General features: G+C 36.8%; 1 protein-coding gene across 5 annotated transcripts in view; it reads left to right on the forward strand.

Moving 5' to 3' along the window:
* The window catches only part of CENPQ (centromere protein Q), a 23,175-nt gene extending 6,688 nt beyond the window's left edge, over nucleotides 1-16,487 (forward strand). For 2 of the 5 annotated variants that reach the window (XM_034647949.1, XM_034647950.1), the window contains exons 2-10: nucleotides 310-441; nucleotides 1,214-1,356; nucleotides 2,329-2,377; nucleotides 3,590-3,716; nucleotides 4,766-4,834; nucleotides 9,110-9,239; nucleotides 12,669-12,788; nucleotides 12,922-12,999; nucleotides 14,277-16,482. In XM_034647949.1, the coding sequence (XP_034503840.1) occupies nucleotides 1,255-1,356; nucleotides 2,329-2,377; nucleotides 3,590-3,716; nucleotides 4,766-4,834; nucleotides 9,110-9,239; nucleotides 12,669-12,788; nucleotides 12,922-12,999; nucleotides 14,277-14,408 (807 nt within the window). In that variant the 5' untranslated portion in view covers nucleotides 310-441; nucleotides 1,214-1,254 and the 3' untranslated portion in view covers nucleotides 14,409-16,482. Of the gene's footprint in view, nucleotides 1-309; nucleotides 442-1,213; nucleotides 1,357-2,328; nucleotides 2,378-3,589; nucleotides 3,717-4,765; nucleotides 4,835-9,109; nucleotides 9,240-12,668; nucleotides 12,789-12,921; nucleotides 13,000-14,276 lie in introns of all 5 variants that reach the window. The other 3 variants (XM_034647948.1, XM_034647947.1, XM_034647951.1) reach the window with 2 other exon arrangements.
* The last annotated feature ends 5,799 nt before the right edge of the window (nucleotides 16,488-22,286 follow it).

Here is a 22,286-nt window from a genome sequence, read left to right on the forward strand (position 1 = left end):
ACACACACACACACACACACACCTCCATGTATACTGTACCTAACTTCTAAGCGATCTACTCCTTATGGTCTAATGCAAGAATAAACATCCTATTCCTCTGTTCCTTTTATCAGTAATGAGTTTGTTGATAAAGGACTATTAGATAGGAAAAAGGAGTCATTGACATCATCCACAGTCCTGTGCCTGTTTTGTAATTTGTGGAAGGACAGAATAATCAGTAAACTTCTGTGCTTTTTTAAAATGCAAATAGCCCAGGCAGAGTTGTAGCTTAAATCCTTATGAGTGACTTTTCCACTTGAATTTCCACAGCATAGATTCATAGTATGGATCCTAAAGAATATCTCCTTTCATCTTTGGCATAAGTCAAATGAGAAATCCATTAGGCTTAAAATAAGAAGACCTGAGTATTACTCTTCAAATTAATATTATCTGTGACGAGAGGTAAAACAATTTAACACTTTATATTTATATTTTCTTGGGTCTAAACATGGAGATAATGTTATCATATGGGGGAGTATAAAGTAAGAGATGCAAAAGCACTTTGTTGTGATTTTTTAAAGCCATAAAAATGTAAGAAATTTCTAGGAATGAAACTGAATTTGATACACTTACCTTAATAATAATCAATGTTATTTGTTTTAAAATATGTTTAAATGTTTTAAAAACATTGCTATCCTAAAACTTTCATTATGATTTTTTAAAGCAAATTTGGAACATTTATAGGTAGTTCTTTTTTTTTTTTTTTTTTTAAATCAGAGAGAGAGCGAGAGAGAGCACAAGCAGGGGGAGTGGCAGACAGAGGAAGAAGCAGGCTCCCCGTCTAGCAAGGAGCCCGATGCAGGACTTGATCTCAGGACCCTAGGATTGTGACCTGAGCTGAAGGCAGCCGCTTAATGGGCTGAGCCACCAAGGCGTCCCTATAGCTAGTTCTTTTTTTTTTTTTTTTTTAAAGATTTTTTTTAATTTATTTATTTGACAGAGATAGAGACAGCCAGCGAGAGAGGGAACACAAGCAGAGGGAGTGGGAGAGGAAGAAGCAGGCTCATAGCAGAAGAGCCTGATGTGGGGCTCGATCCCGTTACACCGGGATCACGCCCTGAGCCGAAGGCAGATGCTTAACCGCTGTGCCACCCAGACGCCCCTATAGCTAGTTCTTTTTAACAAAATATTCTGCAAGCTTAAGCTTATTTTTGTCTCCTTTTTATTTTCACAGATTTTTTGAAGCACCGTTGTAATTGTTCTGTTTAGATCAAGATGTCTAACAAAGCAAGTGCTTCCAAGAAAAGGTCTCAACAGTTAAAAAGAAACCCAAAAAGAAAAATTGATGATGAGGAAGTGGAGTTACCAGAGAAAAAGGTAATGAAAATATCGAGTTTATCATTCAGAACTTTTTGATTAAAAATGTCATTTGTTCTATGTAAAGGAGTATGTGAAGACTAAAGGTCAGTTTGAATACAAATTATAATAATTCGTATCATTATGTGGGAGCTGTTGCAACATAATTTGTAAAAATTCTCAGATGAAAATTGTTTATTTCAATTTCTAAAGATACTGATCGGAGAATTCTTTGTTGAGGCGGGGGTGATGGGGCATGCTAAGGTGTTTGAATGTGAAGACTAGGATTAAAGTGTGTACACTTTACTTAAAATCTGTCAGCTGGTGGAAGAGATTTTTATTAACAGAGAAAAATTACCTTCTCTGGGAGGTATTAGCTTCTTTCTACAATAATTTTTCCCCTCTCTTACAAAAGAATATTTAAAATATAAAAAATTTTGTTTTGATTTATCCTATACTAGGCAATGCCTATGTCTTTTGCAGATAAAGTATGTAACACTATCATAGGCAAAATGACTAATGATTTCTTTAATATATTCTTTGACACTGGGTGCCTGGGTGGCTTAGTCGGTTAAGCATTCCACTCTTGGGTTTGGCTCAAGTCATTATCTCCTGGGTCATGGGATCCAGACCTGAGTAGGGCTCTGCGCTCAGCGGGGAGTCTGCGTGAAAGATTCTCTCTCTCTCTGCCCCAACCCCATTTGCGAGCTCTCTCTCTTACTCTCTCTAAAATAAATAAAAATAAATGTTAAAAAAAATTATTTGACACTATATGGAATTCTGTTATACATTATCACCATTGTCCAGGAATTGCTTTAATATATCCTCTGCCTGTGATAAATACACAACCTTTCTCTACAGAAGTGACAATGTACTTTTTCTGCCTAGCCAGAAGATATATGGATACTCTTCAACATACATGACAAATATATTGTAAAAGCAGTGTCTTTTTATCTGATGTTTAATTATGTGTGCATGTGTTTTTCTCTCCAGGTTAGAAACACAGCAAAAAATAAAAATCCAAAGCATCTGCCTTCTGAAGGTATTTATTTTCTATATCTTATTTAGTTTGTCTGTCTCAAGCTGTCTGTATTCATGAAAAAATTCCCAGCATCTTGTTTATGAGTTGTACAAAAGCAAAAGATAGTGGGGGCTCCTGAGTGGTGTAGTCAGTTGAAAGTTTGACTCTTGGTTTCGGCTCAGGTCATGATCTCAAGGTTGTGAGATCAAGCCCCATGTCAAGCTTTGAGTTCAGTGAGGAGTGTGCTTGGGACTCCCCTCTCTCTCCCTCTCCTCTTCCCTCCCCACCCATGCGTGTTCTCTCTCTCTCAAATAAATAAATCTTTTTTTAAAAAAAGCAAAAAATAGTAATAAACAGCTGCATTCTCATTTTTGCATGCATACGTAGTATTAGTAATTTTGGTCAGCTGAAATTTTACTTACCGCCTCTAGCAAAATATTGTATAAGGTTCTAAATTGATAGAACTAGAGAAAATCAAAGTGTTCCACAAACTGAATTATTACTGATCTATGATATATAGACACGCCTACTGATTTCTCTTTAAAACAGATATGCTTCTGTCCTACCACCATTGCATAGATTAGTTTGGGGCTACTGTCTAATTTGGTTTGTAGTAAATTAGTTTGGAGTGGTCATCTTTCCTTAGGCATCACTTCATCTAAGAATTCCCTCTCTCTCCTCGCCAAAACCATGCTAGGTCCCCTGGTTTTATACTTCCACAGTGCACTTTTCCTTTTGTAATGCTTTGCATACCTGTAATTATAATTATTTAGTCTCCCTTCTCTCCAAAACTAATCTTCATATGAGCCAATAGTGTATCTCCTTTGTTTGTTCCTTATAAGTAAAACAGTACCAATAACCGAGTAGACCCTGAATATTTTGTTCCAATTGCGATTCAACATTTGGTAGAAATAACTTTCTAGTCTTCTCAATGAAGTTCTTTAATTTGGGAACCATACTTTTATATTGAATCCAAATAATTGTAGCCTGCTTCTTCATTTAGAATTGCCTTGAGTTTGTATCTACAGTATCAACTAATAGTATTTTAGTTAACATAATAGTAGACAGCATAATCTTATTCAACACCTGGCATATTATGTCTGCACAAAAAGGAAATTAAACAGTTTATACAGTTTTATAATATTTTGGTTCTCATACTTCTATTAGACTTGAATCGCTTTTTAAGTAAAAACATAAAACTTCAAGATTGACCAGAGTCTCTTCTTTCACCAGTAACAGGACAAACAGAGCATACTAATCTAAAACAGATTAAGATAGCATCCAACAGGAGAAAAACCTGGCATCCTCTTTCAGAGAGTAGCAGAGAGCATTTGCAAACTATGATGGACTCCATAATAATGTAAGTATGAAATTTTTCCATTTCGCCCTTGATTTCTACTTATATATTTCCAATAGAAACATATTTCCTTAGAAACATTTCCTTTTAAATGTCATTATTTTATGGTGATAGAGTGTTTTTCAGAAGAATATATATGTAATGTCTTTTGATGCTGTTAGCCTTAAGCAGGAAGTCTGTTAACTTCAGAAGCTTAGAATTCCATCAGTGAAAGAAAAATGAAGTCGATGTGGCATGACCTGCTATCTATAACCTTTAAACTTGTTCTATCACTAGGGATACTTTAAGGAGAAATTAAGTTTCAATTGACACTTTATGTGAAAGCTACCATGGTGGGGATACAAAGAAAATAAGACAGGATTCTGCCATCAAGAAACTGAGCTCATCTAATTACAATTACAATAATAGAATGTAATAAGAAGAACTTTGATTGTACCTTTGTTTAAAATCGTATTTCAATAAATGTAGGAAACAAAAAAAAATAGTGGCAAACTATTTTATATATATTAAATATGTATTAATATAAATATTAATATATATATATTAAATTATAATCCTGATATTAAATCCCGAAAAAATAGAATGCACATACAAACACACAACCAGAAAACTGTTAAACCTCTTTCACTTATAATATAGATGTAGAATTCCTAAACTAGAAATAGGATCCAAATGTATATCTAAAGAATAATTAACAATAAACAAATAGAATTTAATTTGGGAACCTAAAGATTACTTTAGGAAAGCTGTCAAAACAACATAACAGATTAAATTAGGAAAACATAATACGATATTTTAGTATCTGTTCTAAACCATTTTGCTGAATTCAATACCAATTCCTTATTTAAGAACAAAACAAAAAATATAAAACTCTTTAAAGAACAGGAATGTAAGGATGCTTCCTTGACATAACCTAAAGAATGTCTACCTGGAACCCACAAGTATTATACATAATGACAAAATCCCAGAGGCTTTCCCAATAAAAAAGTAAATGCGTTATATTAGTTGTGTTTCAAACTAATATTTATTCCACCTTTTTTTTTCTTTTCTAGAGCAATTCTGAGTAACAATATTAGAGAAAATGAACGAGTTCAGTATCATCTTAACTATCTGAAGAAAAGGTAATATAGTTATGCAATAGAACTATATTTTTAGTTTTAGCAATTGAACATTTTTAAAATATAATTAGTAAAAGTCTAACCTGTTCCTATGTTACCAGAACAGGCATTTGTGGGATATAAAGGTTTTTCTTTCATTTTGGGTTTTTTGTTTTTTTGTTTTTTTTTATTGTTGTTTTAAGAAGGTGAATGACTTGGAAATATATATTCTAAACTGTTGCTGCATGCAGTTATGAACTAAGTTAAGAGAGTTTATTAAAAAAAAGAACCTGAAAATCACAAAATGCCTACTTCTACAGTTCATTTTTTTGTATTGGGATTTGAAAAAATACTTTGTCAATTTTAACTCCAACTTCATTTTGAGCAATTTGAAGTTAATGGTTTACCATTCTTATCTGAGATTTATTCCATTGCTATGTTTTCACTTTCAGATATTGTATTGTATTATATTGCTTATTTTCATAAGCAACAAGTGTAATTTTCCAGGGCACTACTGCTCTTCATCTTGTGGCAAGTCACAAATGGAAGTTTCTTTTCAAATGCTCTTAAAGTCACACCACTGCCAATGATTTTCAGTGACTACTATTCGCACAACTTTTTCTTTTCTTTTTAAAAATATTTTATTTATTTATTTATTTGAGAGAAAGAGAGCATGAGCGGGGGAAGAGGCAGCGGGAGAGGGATAAGCAGACTCCCCACTGAGTGGATCCCAGGACCCTGAGATCATGACCTGAGCCAAAGGCAAAGCCGCTTAACCAACTGAGCCATCCAGGCACTCAACTTTTTCTTTTCATAGAAAAATGTTCTACATCTTAGTTTCAGGCTTGCCTGAAACTAGTAGACTAGTTTCTAGTCTAGTCTCGTTTACTAGTTTCTAGTCTAGTCTAGACTAGTTTCTAGTCTAGTAAGTTGGAGCTAGTAAACTTCTTAGGAAGTCTGAGCAAAAATTTTCTTACTTTAAGTATAATTTCAACAATAGTAGCAAAACAGAAAGGGTAGATGGGGGTGGGAGTCTGTAGAGAGGTTGAAGAGATTGAAGGACTGCTAGAAGCAGGCCTACAACCTTCTTAAAGGAATGATAGTCTAATATTAAAAGGGAGGGAGTGTGCCAAAGCCAGTATATAAGCTAATACATAATAATAAAAGTGTAGCTATTTATTGCCTTTTGATAGAGAACAAATACGTCATATTTGGTGTGTAAATGAGAATAATTTAGTACATAGTAACTGCTCTTCACAGTGATCACCCTTGGTCGTCAGATTCTGTTCAGTGTTTAAGCTTCCTCTTTATCACGTAGCAGCCATGGAGATACGTATTTCAAAGACTGCCTGTTGTCTCAATTTTGCTTTCACAACTCAATCTTTTGGTTTCCAAAGTAACAGTATTCAAGATGCTTTTCCTTTTACTGATATATCAAGCAGAGTAATGCCATAGCAAATTGATTCTAATTGGATCTCTGATTACACTTTCCTGTAGCAGCATTTTTCAAAGTACATTTGGAATACTTGTTCTTAAAGATACTCTGTGAGTAAAAGAGATATATAGTGAATTATGTTTGGGTATGTTAACATAAAAGTTCTACATTGAACAAATATTTTTCATTTCGTTTATCCTGGCATCTTCGAAATTGGTATTTACCACAAGAACTCTTTATTTCATATATTAGTCTCATCTTTGCCTCTGGCTACATGTTGGCTTCAATGTTTTAGACTAGTAGTCCTCACTACCTTAGAACTGTAGACATAGACAGCTCCCTGTTTATATCTTCATCATTGTGAAGAGGAGAAAGAGAATTTGTGTACTCTTAGCTTCAGTTAGAAAATTCTGGGAATCTAGAATTTATTATTATTATTATTAATTATTATTATTATTATTATTATTATTATTATTATCTGGGCTCCGATTGGCCCAAATTAGGCACTGCACCTATCTTCAGACTGATTTTGTGGCAAGAACTGTTAGGATTGTTATAGACTGGGTCATATGCCTGTCTCCGTGATCAGACAAAACAGGGTTGCTAGTCAAACAAAATGGGTTAGCCACTACAGTTTTTAGAGGAACATACTTTGGGAAAGTCTGCCCTATAGAAGAATGTTATAAATGATGATAAGTGTTATTGACATAGTAGGGTGTATTGATGTTACACTTTTATTTTAATAAGATTTTTTAAGAATCCTTCAAATCTAACCACTATTAAGAACATGTAGAATAGTGAGTGACCCTTTCAAAGGATTAACTTAATAAACTTTTAGAAGAAATCGTTCATAAATGAATCTTTATTTTAGTTAAGAAATCACGAATTTATCCCTCTTAGGAATACTTATACACACAGATTTTTAATCTTTTTTTTTTAAGATTTATTTTAGAGAGAGATCAAGAGTGAGCAGGGGTAGGGCAGAGGGAGAGAAACCCAAGCAGACTCCATGCTGAGTGCAGAGCCTCACGTGGGGGCTTGATCCCATGACCCTGAGATCATGAGCTGAAACCAAAATCCAGAGTCGGGTGCTTAACCAACTGAGCCACCCAGGTGCCTCACAGGTTTTTGTTCTTAAATGTGATATCTTTCCTAAATGTGATATCTTTCCTAATGATTGGATAACTGAAGTTTATCCCAACAGTTTAATGAAAATTATGATTGGTGCAGTTTTATATGGCCTACTTTTTTCTTTATAAAAAGTAATATTTTGAGTAAGATCCTAGGAAGATGAGTTTTGGTTTCCACTATTTATGCCTGCAAATTTTAAATAGTAGGGTTTTTGAGAACCCCAAAATGCTGCTATTAGGAAGAAGCAACCAAATTAGATTTTTCTCCTTGATCTCTTCCTCCTGGAATCCAAGAATCCAAGCTTTTAGGAAAGCTGTATTGCTCCCTGCTACCAGCGAAGGTACTAATAGGTTAGTTTCCATTGATGATCTAATCAACCCAGTTCGAAGGAAGATTTCGTAATCTTGTTATGTTTTGTTAACTTTTCTGTTTTTAATTTTTTTCTTTTTGTTTTTATTTTTCTTCTTTTTTATGTATTTAGAGAGGATTTCTTAACTTTAATATTGCTCAGTATTCATGTTGATTGTCCTTTTTTTTTAGTTTGTCTAGTATGCAGTTTTTTTTTCTTTTTGTTTTAATTAACATATAATGTATTATTTATTTCAGGGGTACAAGTCTGTGATTCGTCAGTCTTACACAACACCCAACACTCACCACAACACATACCCTCCCCAGTGTCCATCACCCAGCCACCCTATCCTCCACCCCCTCCCCTCCAGTAACCCTCAGTTTGTTTTCTAAGATTAAGAGTCTCTTATGGTTTAACTTGGTTTCATCTTGTTTCATTTTTTCCTCTCCTCCCCTATGATCCTCTGCCTTATTTCTTAAATCCCGCATATCAGTGAGATCATATGATAATTGCCTTTCTCTGATTGACTTACTTTGCTTAGCATAATACCCTCTAGTTCTATCCATGTCTTTGCAAATGACAAGATTTCATATTTTTTTTTGATGGCTGCATAAATTCCATTGGATATATATACCACATCTTCTTTATCCATTCATCTGTCGATGGACATCTGGGCTCTTTCCATAGTTTGGCTATTGTGGACATTGCTGCTATAAACATTGGGGTGCACGTGTCCCTTCAGATCACTACATTTGTATCTTTAGGGTAAATACCTAGTAGTGCAATTGCTGGGTCATAGACATGTTGATTGTACTTTTAAACAAAGCACTTTAATCTTAACATTTTATTTGCCTTAAACTCTATGGGACTCACTTATCTTTAAAACTGATAGATTCTTTTCATTGGTCACATTGTCTAAGACAACTGAAATACAGAGTCCAGCGTCATAATTATGACTTACAGAGTACTGTTTCATCTCTTACCCAGCTATTTACAATAAATGATAAAATTATGTGCTATGCTAGTCTAAGAAACACATTCAGAAGATACAAGGAAAGTTTTATTTTAAAATGTATATAAATGAAATTGTATAAAAATGAAATTGTATAAATATATATATTAAATTGATGTGTGTAAAATAGAAATCTTTCCTTTAATGAGACAACTTATCCTAATACATCAAAAGGCTAAAAGATAATGTATCACAGCTTTTTATGGGTTTGTGACTGCTAATGTTAGCTACTGTTAATAAAAGAATATAATAGCCCTTGGGAATATGAGGACAGAAAAAAGATGGCAGCAGTATTTCAAACACAACAAAACAAAAACAAAAATAACGGTACTAAAAAAGTAAACATAATTACATTTTTATTTCGTTCCTAAGATTGCTACAACTGTGTGAAACCCTTAAAGTCCCTCCCAAAAAGCTGAAAGATTTAACTAACGTGTCAAGTCTACTGAAAATGGAAAAGGCACAGCACAGAGATAATGAAGAAGGTCTGGCGTTATTGCAGGTATGAAATTTGAACAGGGAGTCCGTAATTTGAGATTTAGGAGAAAGGGAAATAGAGTAAGAAATGTTTTTAATTATCATGATATTCTCTGAATAATAAATACTAAATTTTAGAACAGGGCTTTCATTAAATTCTTCTTCTTCTATTTTTTTTTTTTTTTTTTTTGGTCAGCATAAAAGCTTTGCCTAAACTTTGAGCCTCGAAAGTTAAAAGTATTTCTAATATATTAGTGATTAGGTAGCAGTTCTGTTTTTTATTTCACCTGACTTTAACTAAACTATTTTTGATTATCAAATAATAGGAACTCATCACTAAATGCTAAAGAATTCCAAAACATGTTGACAAGAAGAGCATGCTCATCATTATTGTTGCTATTATCATATGGCTAACATGTAACGAGGGCTTTCTGTGTTGAGGCACTGCTCTAGGCACCTGTAGCTATATCCCTTAATTCTCAAAACAACTTAAAGAGGTCTGTGCTATATGATCTCATTATACAAATGTGAAAAAGAGACATATTCTTAGCTGAACCTTAGACAAACTGCTTTAAGTTATGATGCAGACCTTAGTCCAACTGCAGATTCTGATTCTCGATCATTATCTTGTAGAAAATAATGGGAGATAACATTAGGTATCATGACTAACTTCAGGCTTTTAATTAGTGGATACTTGAACAGTTAAGAGAAACAAACTAACAGGGCTTATTAAGTAGTTATTAAAACTAAAGTAGATTAAACTATATATCCCTTAGCCATTTCAAAGTAGTTTGTAGATAATGGTCCTTAGGTCTTTATTAGCAATTTAAAAATACAGGGTTGGTAGTAGTTTATGCAAGGAATGCATCCCCAAGGATTTCTAATAATTCAAAAACCACAATTTATTCCAGTTTTTCCATATGATTGAGAATAGTACTGTGTAGATTAAACTCCGAGCAACAAATTTATATTATTATAATTAATTACATATATTATAAATTTATTACATATATTATAATTTATAAGTTAATAAATTACATATATTATAAGTAGAAAGTCACCTTCTTCCTAGTGTGAGATATACTGAATTTTTATCCCCATTACTACTTTCCAAGAGTATATTTTCAGCACTCACACTAATTCCACCATGTAATGAACAGCTGGATGTCATTGACATTTTTTTTTTAATTTCAGCTTTATTGGGCTATAATTATAAGATATTCAAAGTGTACATTGTAGTGATTTGATATAGGTACACATTGTGAAGGATTCCCTCATCTGGTAAATTAACACATCCATCACCTCACATTATTTACTTTTTATTTTGTGTGTGTTAAGAACATTTAAGTTCTCTTTCAACAAATTTTAAGTATACCATATAGTATTACCAGTTATAATCACCTTGTTTTTCACATTAGATCATCACACCTTATTCATCTTATAGCTGAAAAATAAGGACAAAAAAATAGCAATCCACAGATAACAGAAGCATGCCAAAAACATGTGTTCACAAAACAGATGAACACTAACCAAATTCTTAAGCAAACTGAAAGAAATTCAGAAAAAACAGTAGAGAGTAAGGAAAAAATCATAAATTGGTATTAGAAATACTAAAAACTGAAGCTGCAGAATTCAGGAAAAAAATTAGAAGTAAAAGAAAAAAACTTTTCAGATATGCAGACTAAATTAGAAGGTGAATTAAAGCAAATACAACAGAGAAATGCTTAAATAGTAAAATAAAGGAGAAAATTTTAAGAATCAAAAAGAAACATTTTTTTAAAGTTGAGAAAAAGTGACAAAGTAAAAGCTCAGTGTAGAAGATATGGCATAGGTGTGGTAGGAATACCCAAAGAAGATAACCAAAGCAATGGAAAAAAATAATTTTTTTAACTACAATGGAAATTTTTAGTCCTTATTATATTAACTGTTTTCTTTATTCATTGTTGTTATTAATTCTCTCTGTAGTGGGTTGAATGGTGGCCCCAAAAATGATATGCCCAAGTCCTAGCCCTAGAACCTGCAAATGTGCCCTTATTTGGAAAGAGAGTCATCCCAGATATAATTAAGGATCTCGAGATGAGATCGTCCTGGATTATCTTGGGTGGGTCCTAAATACAGAGACTAGTGTCCGTAAAGAGACAAAAATGTCCTTAGTAAGAGAAGGAGACATGGAGGAAAAGGCTGTGTGAAAAATGCAGAAATTGGAGTGAGCAGCCACCAGGAATTCTGACAGCCATCAGAAGCTGGAAGAGGCAAGAGAGGATTCTCCCTCAGAGACTTCAGAGGGAGCACTGCCCTGCCAACACCTTGCTTTGGACATCTCTCCAGAACTGTGAGAGAATTAATTTCTGTTTTCAGACACCAAGTATGTGGCAGTTTGTTTTGGCAGACACAGTAAACTAATACATGTGGTAACACACATTTGTATTGGACAGCACTCTCTAAATCCAAAAACCAAGTCACAGGAAATTCAGGACTAAGGAACAGGTCAAACCTAACCCACAAATTCTCTACAAATTTCCTGTACAGATCAATTGGAAAGAACCAAAAAAATCGGATTGGAAAACTATAGGTGAAAGGAGACTTAACACGCACTTACTAGAATGGCCAAAATCTAGAACATGCACAACAGCAAATGCAGACGAGAATGTGGAGCAACAAGAACTCTCACAGCTGGTGGGAATGCTAAATGGTACAACCAGTTTAGAGTACAGTTTGGCAGTGTCTTACGAAATGAAGCCTACTCTTACCACACGATACAGCAATCGTGCTTCTTGGTATATTGCACATGGATGTTTGTGGCAGCTCTATTCATAATTGCCAAAAGTTGGAATACCAAGATGTCCTTCATTAGGTGAATGGATAAATAAATGTGCTAGATCATTCAATGGGATATTATTCACCACGAAAAAGAAATGAGCTATCAGGCCCTAAAGAGACGTGGAGGAACCTTGAGTGCATATTTTAATCATAAGTGGAAGAAGACAAACTGAAAGGCTCCATACCATATGATTGCAACTATATGAAATGCTAGAAAAGACAGAACTAGAGAATAAAAAGATGAGTGGTTGCCAGGGGTGTGTGGTGGGGTAGAGATGGATAAGCAGAGCACAAGAGATGTTTGGGGCATCAGTCCTTGGACTCTGCTACATACATATGGGTCTTCCGGGACATCTGATTATAGCAGTTTTGCTGAGTTTTTGAGGAAATATTCTTGTACATGGGTGTAGCTCCTTGTTCATGGAAATTAAATTTCCTTATAATGAATTATTATATTGGTAAATTAGTTTCTCGGAAGTCTGTTTTTCAAAAGAAAACAAATTTACCAGTTTCTTCCAAAAATGTTTCAGTATGTGTGGTATTTAAAAAATATGTATATGTATATTAATACCTATTTGGGTTTCATTTAATAATATATTTAATTTAAAATACTAACTTTCTCTTTCTGACTCAGGAAGAAATAGATAAAATAGTAGAGACCCTAGAGTCAATGACTGGGAATATTCAGAGCCTAAGGAACAAAGTGCAAGTTCTGACGAGTGAGGTGGAAGCAGAGGAAGAGAAAGTAAAGCAGGTAAGTGGTTAACAGCGCACCCCAGAGTCTGGCTGAGGTTTTAATGCTTGTCTCTCAGCAGGACAACCCTTGGATGTAAGAAGACAGTAATCAGCCTTTTGAAATAATCTCTAGCTTTCTTTTTCTACTTTAGATGTTTCAAATAGATAGTAGTGGGGTACTCTGTCTTCCAGAACTTTCTCAGAAGAGTCTCAAAGCACCCACACTTCAGGTAAATGCCAGTTTGCTGTACCAACTATATCATCAGTCATGAATTGCATATATAAAACCATAACATCCTTTTCCTTTTTTAAAACAAATGAAATCCATGATATAAGTTTTTAGGCAACATTATTTTTCTCACTTGACAGGATAGTTTGAGCGTCTTTCTTTGTGAGTATCTTTCATGTAGATCTCTCATTCTTGTCAATAACTGTATAACATTCCATTGTATGAAATACCATACTATAGTTCGTGAATTACTGGTAAATAAATGATCTTTTGCAGTTACATATAATGCTCAGTATACCCTTGTATATATATCTTTAGATATTTGTGTGGTTGTAACTGCAGGATTGACTTCTGGAAGTAAATTCCAGTAGTTGAGTTTATGCTTCTAACAATGGGCTATAACTCTTCTTGAAATAATGTTGTGTTATTTGTAGCAGACTGTATACTGGTATCTGTTTTCACAGGTTCCCAATAGCTATTATAGTGTAAATGTTTATAGTGGTAGAAAGTCTTCAAGTTTCTCAAAAATAATTTAAAATACTCCTATCTGTATGGGGCGCCTGGGTGGCACAGCGGTTAAGCGTCTGCCTTTGGCCCAGGGCGTGATCCCGGCATTCTGGGATCGAGCCCCACATCAGGCTCTTCCGCTATGAGCCTGCTTCTTCCTCTCCCACTCCCCCTGCTTGTGTTCCCTCTCTCGCTGGCTGTCTCTATCTCTGTCGAATAAATAAATAAAATCTTTAAAAAAAAAAAAATACTCCTATCTGTAACCCATTTAGGGTGAAAGGAAAGGGACTGAACAGAGGTAAAACAGAATAATACAAATTTGAAAGAACAGGAATGAGTTGATGATTACTGAAGTTGGGTGATGGGTATCTGAGGTTTATTGTACCATTCTCTCTAAATAACATACCTTTGACATTTCTCATAATAAATGCTTAAAAACTATTTATATGGGTCAACGTGGTCAAAAGGTACAAACTTGCAGTTGTAAAATCAGTTATGGGTCTGTAATGTAGAACACAGTGACTGTAGTTAGTAACACTGTCTTGTCTATTTCAAAGTTGTTAAGAGAGTAAATCTTAAAAGTTCACATCACAAGAAGACTTTGTAACTATATATGGTGCTAGATGTTAACTAGTTTATTGTGGTGGTCATTTTGCAGTATACACAAATATCACATCATTGTGTTGTATACCTGAAGATAATAGGGTGTTATATGTCAATTATATCTCAGTTTTTAAAAATTTTAAACTAATTGTACAATTATACCCACAGAAAGAAATTTTGACATTAATTCCAAACCATAATGCTCTTCTGAAGGACTTGCATGTGCTCCATAATTCATCCCAGATGAAGAATATGTTAACTTTCATCGAAGAAGCCTATAAGAGACTGGATACCTCTTAAAGAGTTTTTTTTAGACTGTTCTGTCTTAATTTAATGTTTATGAGTTTGTAAAACTGTTAGCCTATGATGATACTGCAGAGGCTGAGTCTTCTTTGGGATTTATTTCCAACATACACTTAAAATTAGCCTCTGTAGATCTAATAGCATCTAATGTAGTCCTAAAAACTGTTTATAGTAGTTGCCAAATCTAGGAACTCACATTTTGGTTGCTGTGTCTCTGGTTGTTTGCCTGAGCTGCAATCTAATGACTTACAATGGCTGAATAGAGCTCATTTATTGGTTAGTGCAGAGGAACTGTGATACTGTAATGTAATATATGTAAAGTGTGTATAGTGCCTAGTACATAAAAACATAACTGTTTGCAACGATTATTCTTTAGTTCATGACTTGTACTTTCTGTGTGGTCATCTGGAACTTGAGAAATCCCCAAATGCTTTTATTCTTTTACATAGCCCTCTAGACTTTTTGTGACGTAAGATTTGCCAGGTGTCTACCTTTGGGTGTAGCATGAACATTTTATTTCTTTGGTTGGATTATTGACTAGATGAATATTTTCCACTGTCATCAAAACATACTTTTATTTAAAAGGAACGTAAGCACATTTAATCCCTTAAAAGAAAAATCAAAAAAACCCTTTCTCTAAACCTTTTCTCATTGTAGTAATATTAGGAGTTAGTTGGACAATTAGGTAGTCAGGGCCAGGGTCCCCAACAAGAAAACATGGAATCAGGACAGCTAAGACAAAACAGTACTAACATCCTATTTTGCACTCGCATTTTGGTTTGCAGCCTTTGTAGAAATGACTTCTGCAAAATGAATTAACACGGAAGGATGTAATGCTCTTGTTAAATCAAACCCTCTCTGAGGCTGAGAAACGGGGGGTCCTGAAAAGTATGGGGACAAACAGCAACTTCATTACCAGGTTATTACCAGAGCCCTTGGGTGGCTTCTAATTCCCTACTAGAGCCCAAGCTGTCCCTCCTCAAGACCCCAATTGGGACCCTAATGATCCCCTCAGAAATGGGTACCATGGTCACTTCCAGGCTTACATCCTAGAGGGATTAAAAAGGTCAAAGGTTAAGCCCCTGAGTTATGCCAAGTTGCCTACTGTCACCCAAACTCAAGAGGAGAACCCAATAGCCTTCTTAAAGAGGTGAGAGAGGCTCTCATTAAATACAGCTATCTACCCAGGCCAAGATCATTCTCAAAGACAAACCTGTGAACCAGTCAACCCCAGATACTTGAAAAAAGTTGGCTGTTGGCCCAGAGCAGACCCTAGAAGAGTTCTTATGAGTGGCTAAGCGGGTCTTTTACAACCAGGACCAAGAGGAGAGTAAGGAACAAGAAAGACTAAGAAGTCCAAGGCCCTAGTTGTGGCCTTATATACGGTTACCAACTTGGCCCCTCAAAGCTCTGATACCAAATGCCACCTCCGTGGCCACCCAGGTTACTGGAAGCAAGAATGCCCTCAAAGGCAAAAGTCAAAGCCCTGCAAACCCTGTCCTACATGTGGAGGAGGACACTGGGAATCTGAACGCTCTTGGGGATCTCAACCTGCAAGGGCTTGGACAACCAGCACCCCCGACAGGGATGATGCGGCCCAGGGCTCTTCAAGGTGTCTCCCCCAGAACAGCTTGCCATTGGGAAGCCAGAGCCTAGGGTAATTCTGGAGATAGAAGAAAAGCCAGACAATTTCCTTTTTGATATTGGAGACACATTTCGTGTTCTACTCTCCACCCCAGACCAACTGTCTAACCACAGCATTATTAAGGGTGTCACTGGACAGCCTGTAACCAAATTTTTTTCTCACCCGCTGGGATGCATTTGGGGAGATCTGATTTTCTCACTCCTTCTTAATAATGCCTGAGAACCCCACACTTCCTCTAGGTAGAGGTGTCCAATCTGGGAACTCTCATGTTCATAGCCCCTTGAGAGACTAGCAATTGCCTCCCCTTAATAGAAGCCGACATTTATCCTCAGGTCTGGGCAACTCGGGGAGAGGTGGATCGGGCCTTAACTGCAGTGTCTGTCCACATACACCCCACAACTTTCCCTTGTCGGAAACAATACCGTCTAAAGCCAGAAGCCAGGGATGGCCTATTAAAAATCATAAATAATCTAAAGCAGGAGGGGCTCTTAAAACAATGCAACAGCCCATGTTACACCCCAATTCTGGGGTACAGAAACCTAATGGGGGGGCACCTGGGTGGCTCAGTCAGTTGAGGGTCTGCTTCCGGCTCAGGTCATGATCCCAGAGTCCTGGGATCTAGCCCCGCATTGGGCTCCCCCCCTCAGCGGGGAGTCTGCTTCTCCCTCTGCCCCTCCCCCCTGTTCATGCTTTTTCTCAAATAAATAAAATCTTTAAACAAAAGAAAGAAAGAAACCTAATGGGGAATGGAGATTGTTTCAAGACCTCCACATTATTAATGAGGCTACAGTCCCAATTCATACTGTGGTTCCAAACCCTTACACCCTACTGGCTCAAATCCCCTCAGACAGTTTTAGACTTAAAAGATGCCTGCTTTTGCATTCCGCTTCATTCAGATTCTCAGTTTCTGTTTACATTTGAGGACCCCACTAATCCGACCACCCAATTAACATGGACAGTTTTACCCCAGGGGTTTCGAGATAGTCCCCATTTATTTGGACAAGTCCTGTGTCAAGATCTCTCAGATTTTTCAGTGGAAAACTTTTCAGTGGAAAACAGTAGGTGGACAATCTTCTATTATGTGCTTCCTCTGAGCAAAGAGTTCAAACTGGCACCCAAAAACTTCTCAACTTTCTGGATACAAGAGGATATAAGGTTTCTCAGCCCAAGGCACAATTATGCAAAACATCCCTCAAGTATCTGGGCTTGGTCTTCACAGAGGGGACAAGGAGACTGGGAGAAGATAGAGTTATGCCTATTACCTCCTACCCTGTACCTAAAACCCTAAAACAATTAAAGGGCTTTGGGGGCATAACTGGGGACTGTCGCTTGTGGATACCAGGGTATGGAGCAATAGCACACCCTCTTTATCAAGGACACTCAGACAACTGGTACCGACCTATTAATGTGAAACCCAGAGTCAAAAAAAGGTTTTAAAAACCTTAAGGGGGCCTTGGCCAGTGCCCCAGCTTTAAGTCTTCTTACCAGGAGGGCTAACAACTTGTATGTGACAAAAAGAAAGGGAATGGCCTTGGGTGTCCTAACCCAGGCAGTGGTGGCCGCTGCCCTTTTAATCCCCAAGACTACCAAATTAACTTTGGAACAGAATCTTAACATACACACCCCCATAATATTCAAGGTCTCCCGTCAACCAGGGGGAGTCACTGGCTCACAGCTGCCTCCTGGAGGCACTATGGAGGGTCCAGTCATGCAGATAAAAACCTACCTGCTTCTACTGGGAACCCTTACACAGACCTATGGGGACAGAACCCTGACTGCTGGTTTTCAACAGCGTCTCCGACCGGCAAGAAACAGATGGGTCATTGCGCGCTTTCCCTGACGGCAGTTAGAGTCACTTCTTCAGATGGGGGAATGTTAGGAGTTAGTTGGACAGTTGAGCAGTCTGGGCCAAGGTCCCCAGCAAAAAAACATGGAGTCGGGACAGCTAAGACAAAACAGTACTAACAGCTTGTTTTGCAGCTTAGACAAGACTGCACCAGCATTTAGTTTTGCAGGCTTTGCAGAAATGACTTCTGCAAAATGTCCTAAAATGAAACAATTAACCACAAAGCATTTGTCACTATCACAAGCTGGGGCAGTTAAGACGTAAATCCCCACATGTCTGCCCCAAAAGACCATCAGCACGTCGTGATCAAAAGCCCTGATTAGCACCCCTAAGGACATCCTGGTTGCTGAAGATAGTTCCACAAAAGAGCTCATAAAACCCCCTAGACTTAGAAACTCCAATGCAACCCTCTGGGGTCCCCTCCCTCTTTGGGAGCTTTGTACTATCACTCAATAAACACTGCTTTGCTGCCCACCACTCTTCGTCTGGTCTTCCTCTTCATTCTTCAAAGTGCCGTGACCAAGGACCGTGGGCACTAAAGGAAAAGAAATACTGAAACAATAATAAGTATATACATGTGAATAAATTACCACTTAAATATATTAAAAATCTTTTCTAGTCACTACAGTATATTGTCTGGTTTGCTTTCACTTATTCATAAAATTAAAAAACTGCAATTTCTAATTATTTTTCCTTCTAGCCTAGAATATCTTGTCAGTTGTGGTGTAGAAGGTACCATAATTCCGTTGATACCCTCCAGGCAGAAACCGCCAGAACACAGCTTTAGTGAAACAGATTCAGTGTAAAGCTCATTGCAGTGAGGGAGACCCCATTATCATGTGGAACCCTGGGGAGCTTAGTGAAAGGGTCAAAAGCAATATCCTCTGAGGAAATAATAGTTAAGGAGAACATTAATGGATTTTAGAGGAAAAGTCTTCAAGAAAGGAAACCTGTAATACAGCATTTAAAGGAAACATTTTTGTGTGCTTTGGACTGCCTGCTATATGCCAGGCCGAGCAACTAAAAGATAGTACAAAATCTCTACAAAACCCCTCACTTGGAAACTTAGAACTTCTTGTTTTTACAGTGACGAGTAGAGCTCCCAACCCATTGATGTTTATCATTCATCACGTTTATAACAGCTTTTGTTGGGGAGGGAGGAGTTAAATGAAAGTCAGCTGTTTCTCTCAGAACATCCACTCAACAGTTGTTTTACTCACTACTTTTGCTGCGTGATATTATCACCATGCATGAACTGCTCCTATTACCCTCTGACAGCTTTGAAAAGTATATGATCTGATTTTGAAAAATCTACTGTGTCTTCTGGCAGATAGCAGGCAATCCAAAATATACACAATAGTATCTTTAAGGGCTAAATTTTGGTATACCCTTTGTAAAGAATTTAAGAGTTAATTACAGACCCAAATAAAATTAAAATTCAACTGCACGTGATCCCAGTAATTCAGAGGATTGTCCTCCTACGTAGTATCTTCACCCACCTAAGTTCTCACATGCACAAGTCATGCCCCATACAGTACAACTACTTTCCACAACAAATGGAGAGTGCCACTTGCCACAAACGTTCAAGTGTAAGATACACATATTTTGGAAAGGAAGACATAAAGTATAAATACATACTGTAAAAGAAGGAAGGTCAATTGTGATTTGGGAGGCGAATGGGTATCCTATACAGATATGCGGCAGAACTTAGTGCACTTAGTCATTTAAAATTCTAATTTTTTAGGAGCCCTTCCATTTTCCCCAACTTTGAGTTGGGCATATGTTTAACAAACTGGTTTTGCTTCAATATTAGACGCCTGAACTGGAACCTTAAATTAAGGGATTTATTTTATTTGGTTGGATAGAATTTCGTGGCATTCTCAACCAAAACTAAATGCAGGTGTGCCTGTCAAACTTAGTATGTAAATCATTCAGGTTGGCTTAGTTGCCAAACACAAGTCTTCTAAATCCTCTCATGTTTCATTTATTGTCAGAAATACTCAGCTTTGAGGAAGGAAGAGGAAAGAAGGAAAACAAGAGCATAGAGAAATTCAGATTTCCCATTTGGGCTTTCACATGTATAAAGTAACTGAGCCATTTCTGTATTCTAACTAGCCTTTCTTAAGAGCTACTGCCACTGAATGTATTTCTTTGGTACTAAATCCTACCTTGGGCTCATGCCTAGCGGGTGGTCTGCTTCGAGAATCTCTCTTTCACCATGCCCCTTCCCCCCCCACCCCCCCCAAATAAATACATTTTTTAAAAAGTTATCGATATACCCAGATTAAAAAAAAAGTCTGCTTTTGACATCCAGTAATTGTCATCTAATAAAATTTCTCCAGTCACTTTCAGCTATCAGCTACCCATTGTGTTACTTAAACAAACATCTTCAAGTAAAGAATGCCCCAGAGACACCTGGGTGACTCAGTTAAGCATTTGACTCTTGATTTCAACTCAGGTCACAATCACAGGGTCATGAGTTCAAGCCCAGCTGGGGGCTCCGCGGTCAGCAGGGAGTCTGCTTGAGATTCTCTCTCTCTCCCTCTGCCCCTCCCCTCCGTTCTGTCTCTCTCTCTCTCTCTCTCTCTCTAAAAATAAATGAATAAACCTTGAAGAAACAGAAGAAGGAGAAGAAGAAGAAGGTGGAGAAGAAGAGGAAGAAGACGAAGGGACACCCGGGTGGCTCAGTTGGTTAAGAGTCTGCCTTCAGCTCAGGTCATATTCCCAGGGTCCTGGGATCAAGTCCACATCCATCCTGTTGCTCTCCCTGCTGTTCTCTCTCCCTCTCTCTCTCTCTGACAAATAAATAAAATCTTAAAAAGAAAAAAAAAATGCCCTGACTTTCCCCTTCACTTGATCTTGACTTTTGGAAACATAAAGATGATAAACAAGACCCTCCCATGTGACCACATTCAAATTGAAGCACTCTTCACATGCCATTGAAATAGACATACTGTTTGTTATCCCAAAGCTCAGGCATTGTGTTGTGGGCCAAGATGCCCGTGGACGTGTTTACATGTTGCTTGAAACTGCTGCCATTTGAGGGAAGCAAGTAAACTCTGACTTTTCATTTAAAAAAATAGGGTAAGAGAATTAAAATTATCAAAAATACTGTCAATTCCACAAGTATACTCTTTAGAGATTACCCTTTGTCAGCTTTGGAAGTTTAGGGTAGCAAAATCATTTTCTTCAAAATAGATGGAAATATGGGGCGCCTGGGTGGCTCAGTAGGTTAAGCAACTGCCTTCAGCTCGGATTGTGATCTCAGGGTCCTGGGATCAACCCCTGCATCAGGCTCCCCGGCCAGTGGGGAGTCTGCTTCTCCTTCTGCCTCTGCCCCCTGCTCATGCTCTTTCTCTGTGTCTTGCTTCCTCTCCCTCTCAAGTAAGTAAATAAAATCTTTAAAAAAAAAAAAAGATGAAAATATACAAGAGGTCAGTACCTCTCTGTCATTTTCTTATTGTACCCCATTCACGTTGTCCCATTCCTTTTTATTCTCTTTCATGAGGTCTTAACAGATAGTGGGTTTGGGGTCTAGAAAATGTCCATCTTTAAATCAAGATTGGTATTCACCGTTTTTTACACCATAAATCTAAATCTGAGAGAAAGGAAGAGATTCAGTGAAAGTACTCATGCTATATGCAGATAATTTTCACCTGACACCATAAACTCCTCCCTATCTACAGGTGTGGGCACTTTTTTGGTTTTTTTCTCTCCTTCCTCTTTCCACTAAGGACTAATTAGGGAAGTAGGTTTGAAGAATAAACTCACCATTTATGAAGACGGAAACACTGACTTTATACAAACTGAACTCTCAACAGCAGGTAAACATTTATTCATTAAAATAATAAATTGCAAATCATTATAATTGCAAGAAGAAATGGGAGAAATAGGAGAGACGAATTTCAGCATTATACAGGAAAGATAAATCATAATTAGGTTTACAGGAAAAGATGTTTGCTTTTTGTTTTTGTTTTACTGTTTTAAATTTTGATATGAGGAAAATAAATATTACAAAATATAAAATGATTTGCATTGATAGGGGCACAACTAGAGAAACAGATAAGAGAGGCATCTCTGAAGAGAAAGCCTATCATCTGAAAAATAATTACTAGCGTTGGATCACAAGTGCTTTAAAAAAATTTCCTTCCTCATTAACAAACGTCCCCCATTGTACTGTAAGTGCTATGTTACCTTATAAAAGCAGAGATCATCTATTTTATTTATTTATAAGAAAGGTCTCAGGACAGTGTTATGCTTTCATTGTCTGATTAATGTTAATAAAATATTTTAGGTGCTTGTTGTGTGCTGACGGACACTTCAGTGCCCCGAAGAAACTTGAGATCCTAAAACTGAAATGAGTATAATTAATTATATTCCTTGA

This window comes from Ailuropoda melanoleuca, chromosome 19, assembly GCF_002007445.2.
Source record: "Ailuropoda melanoleuca isolate Jingjing chromosome 19, ASM200744v2, whole genome shotgun sequence".
Taxonomy (NCBI): Eukaryota; Metazoa; Chordata; class Mammalia; order Carnivora; family Ursidae; genus Ailuropoda; species Ailuropoda melanoleuca.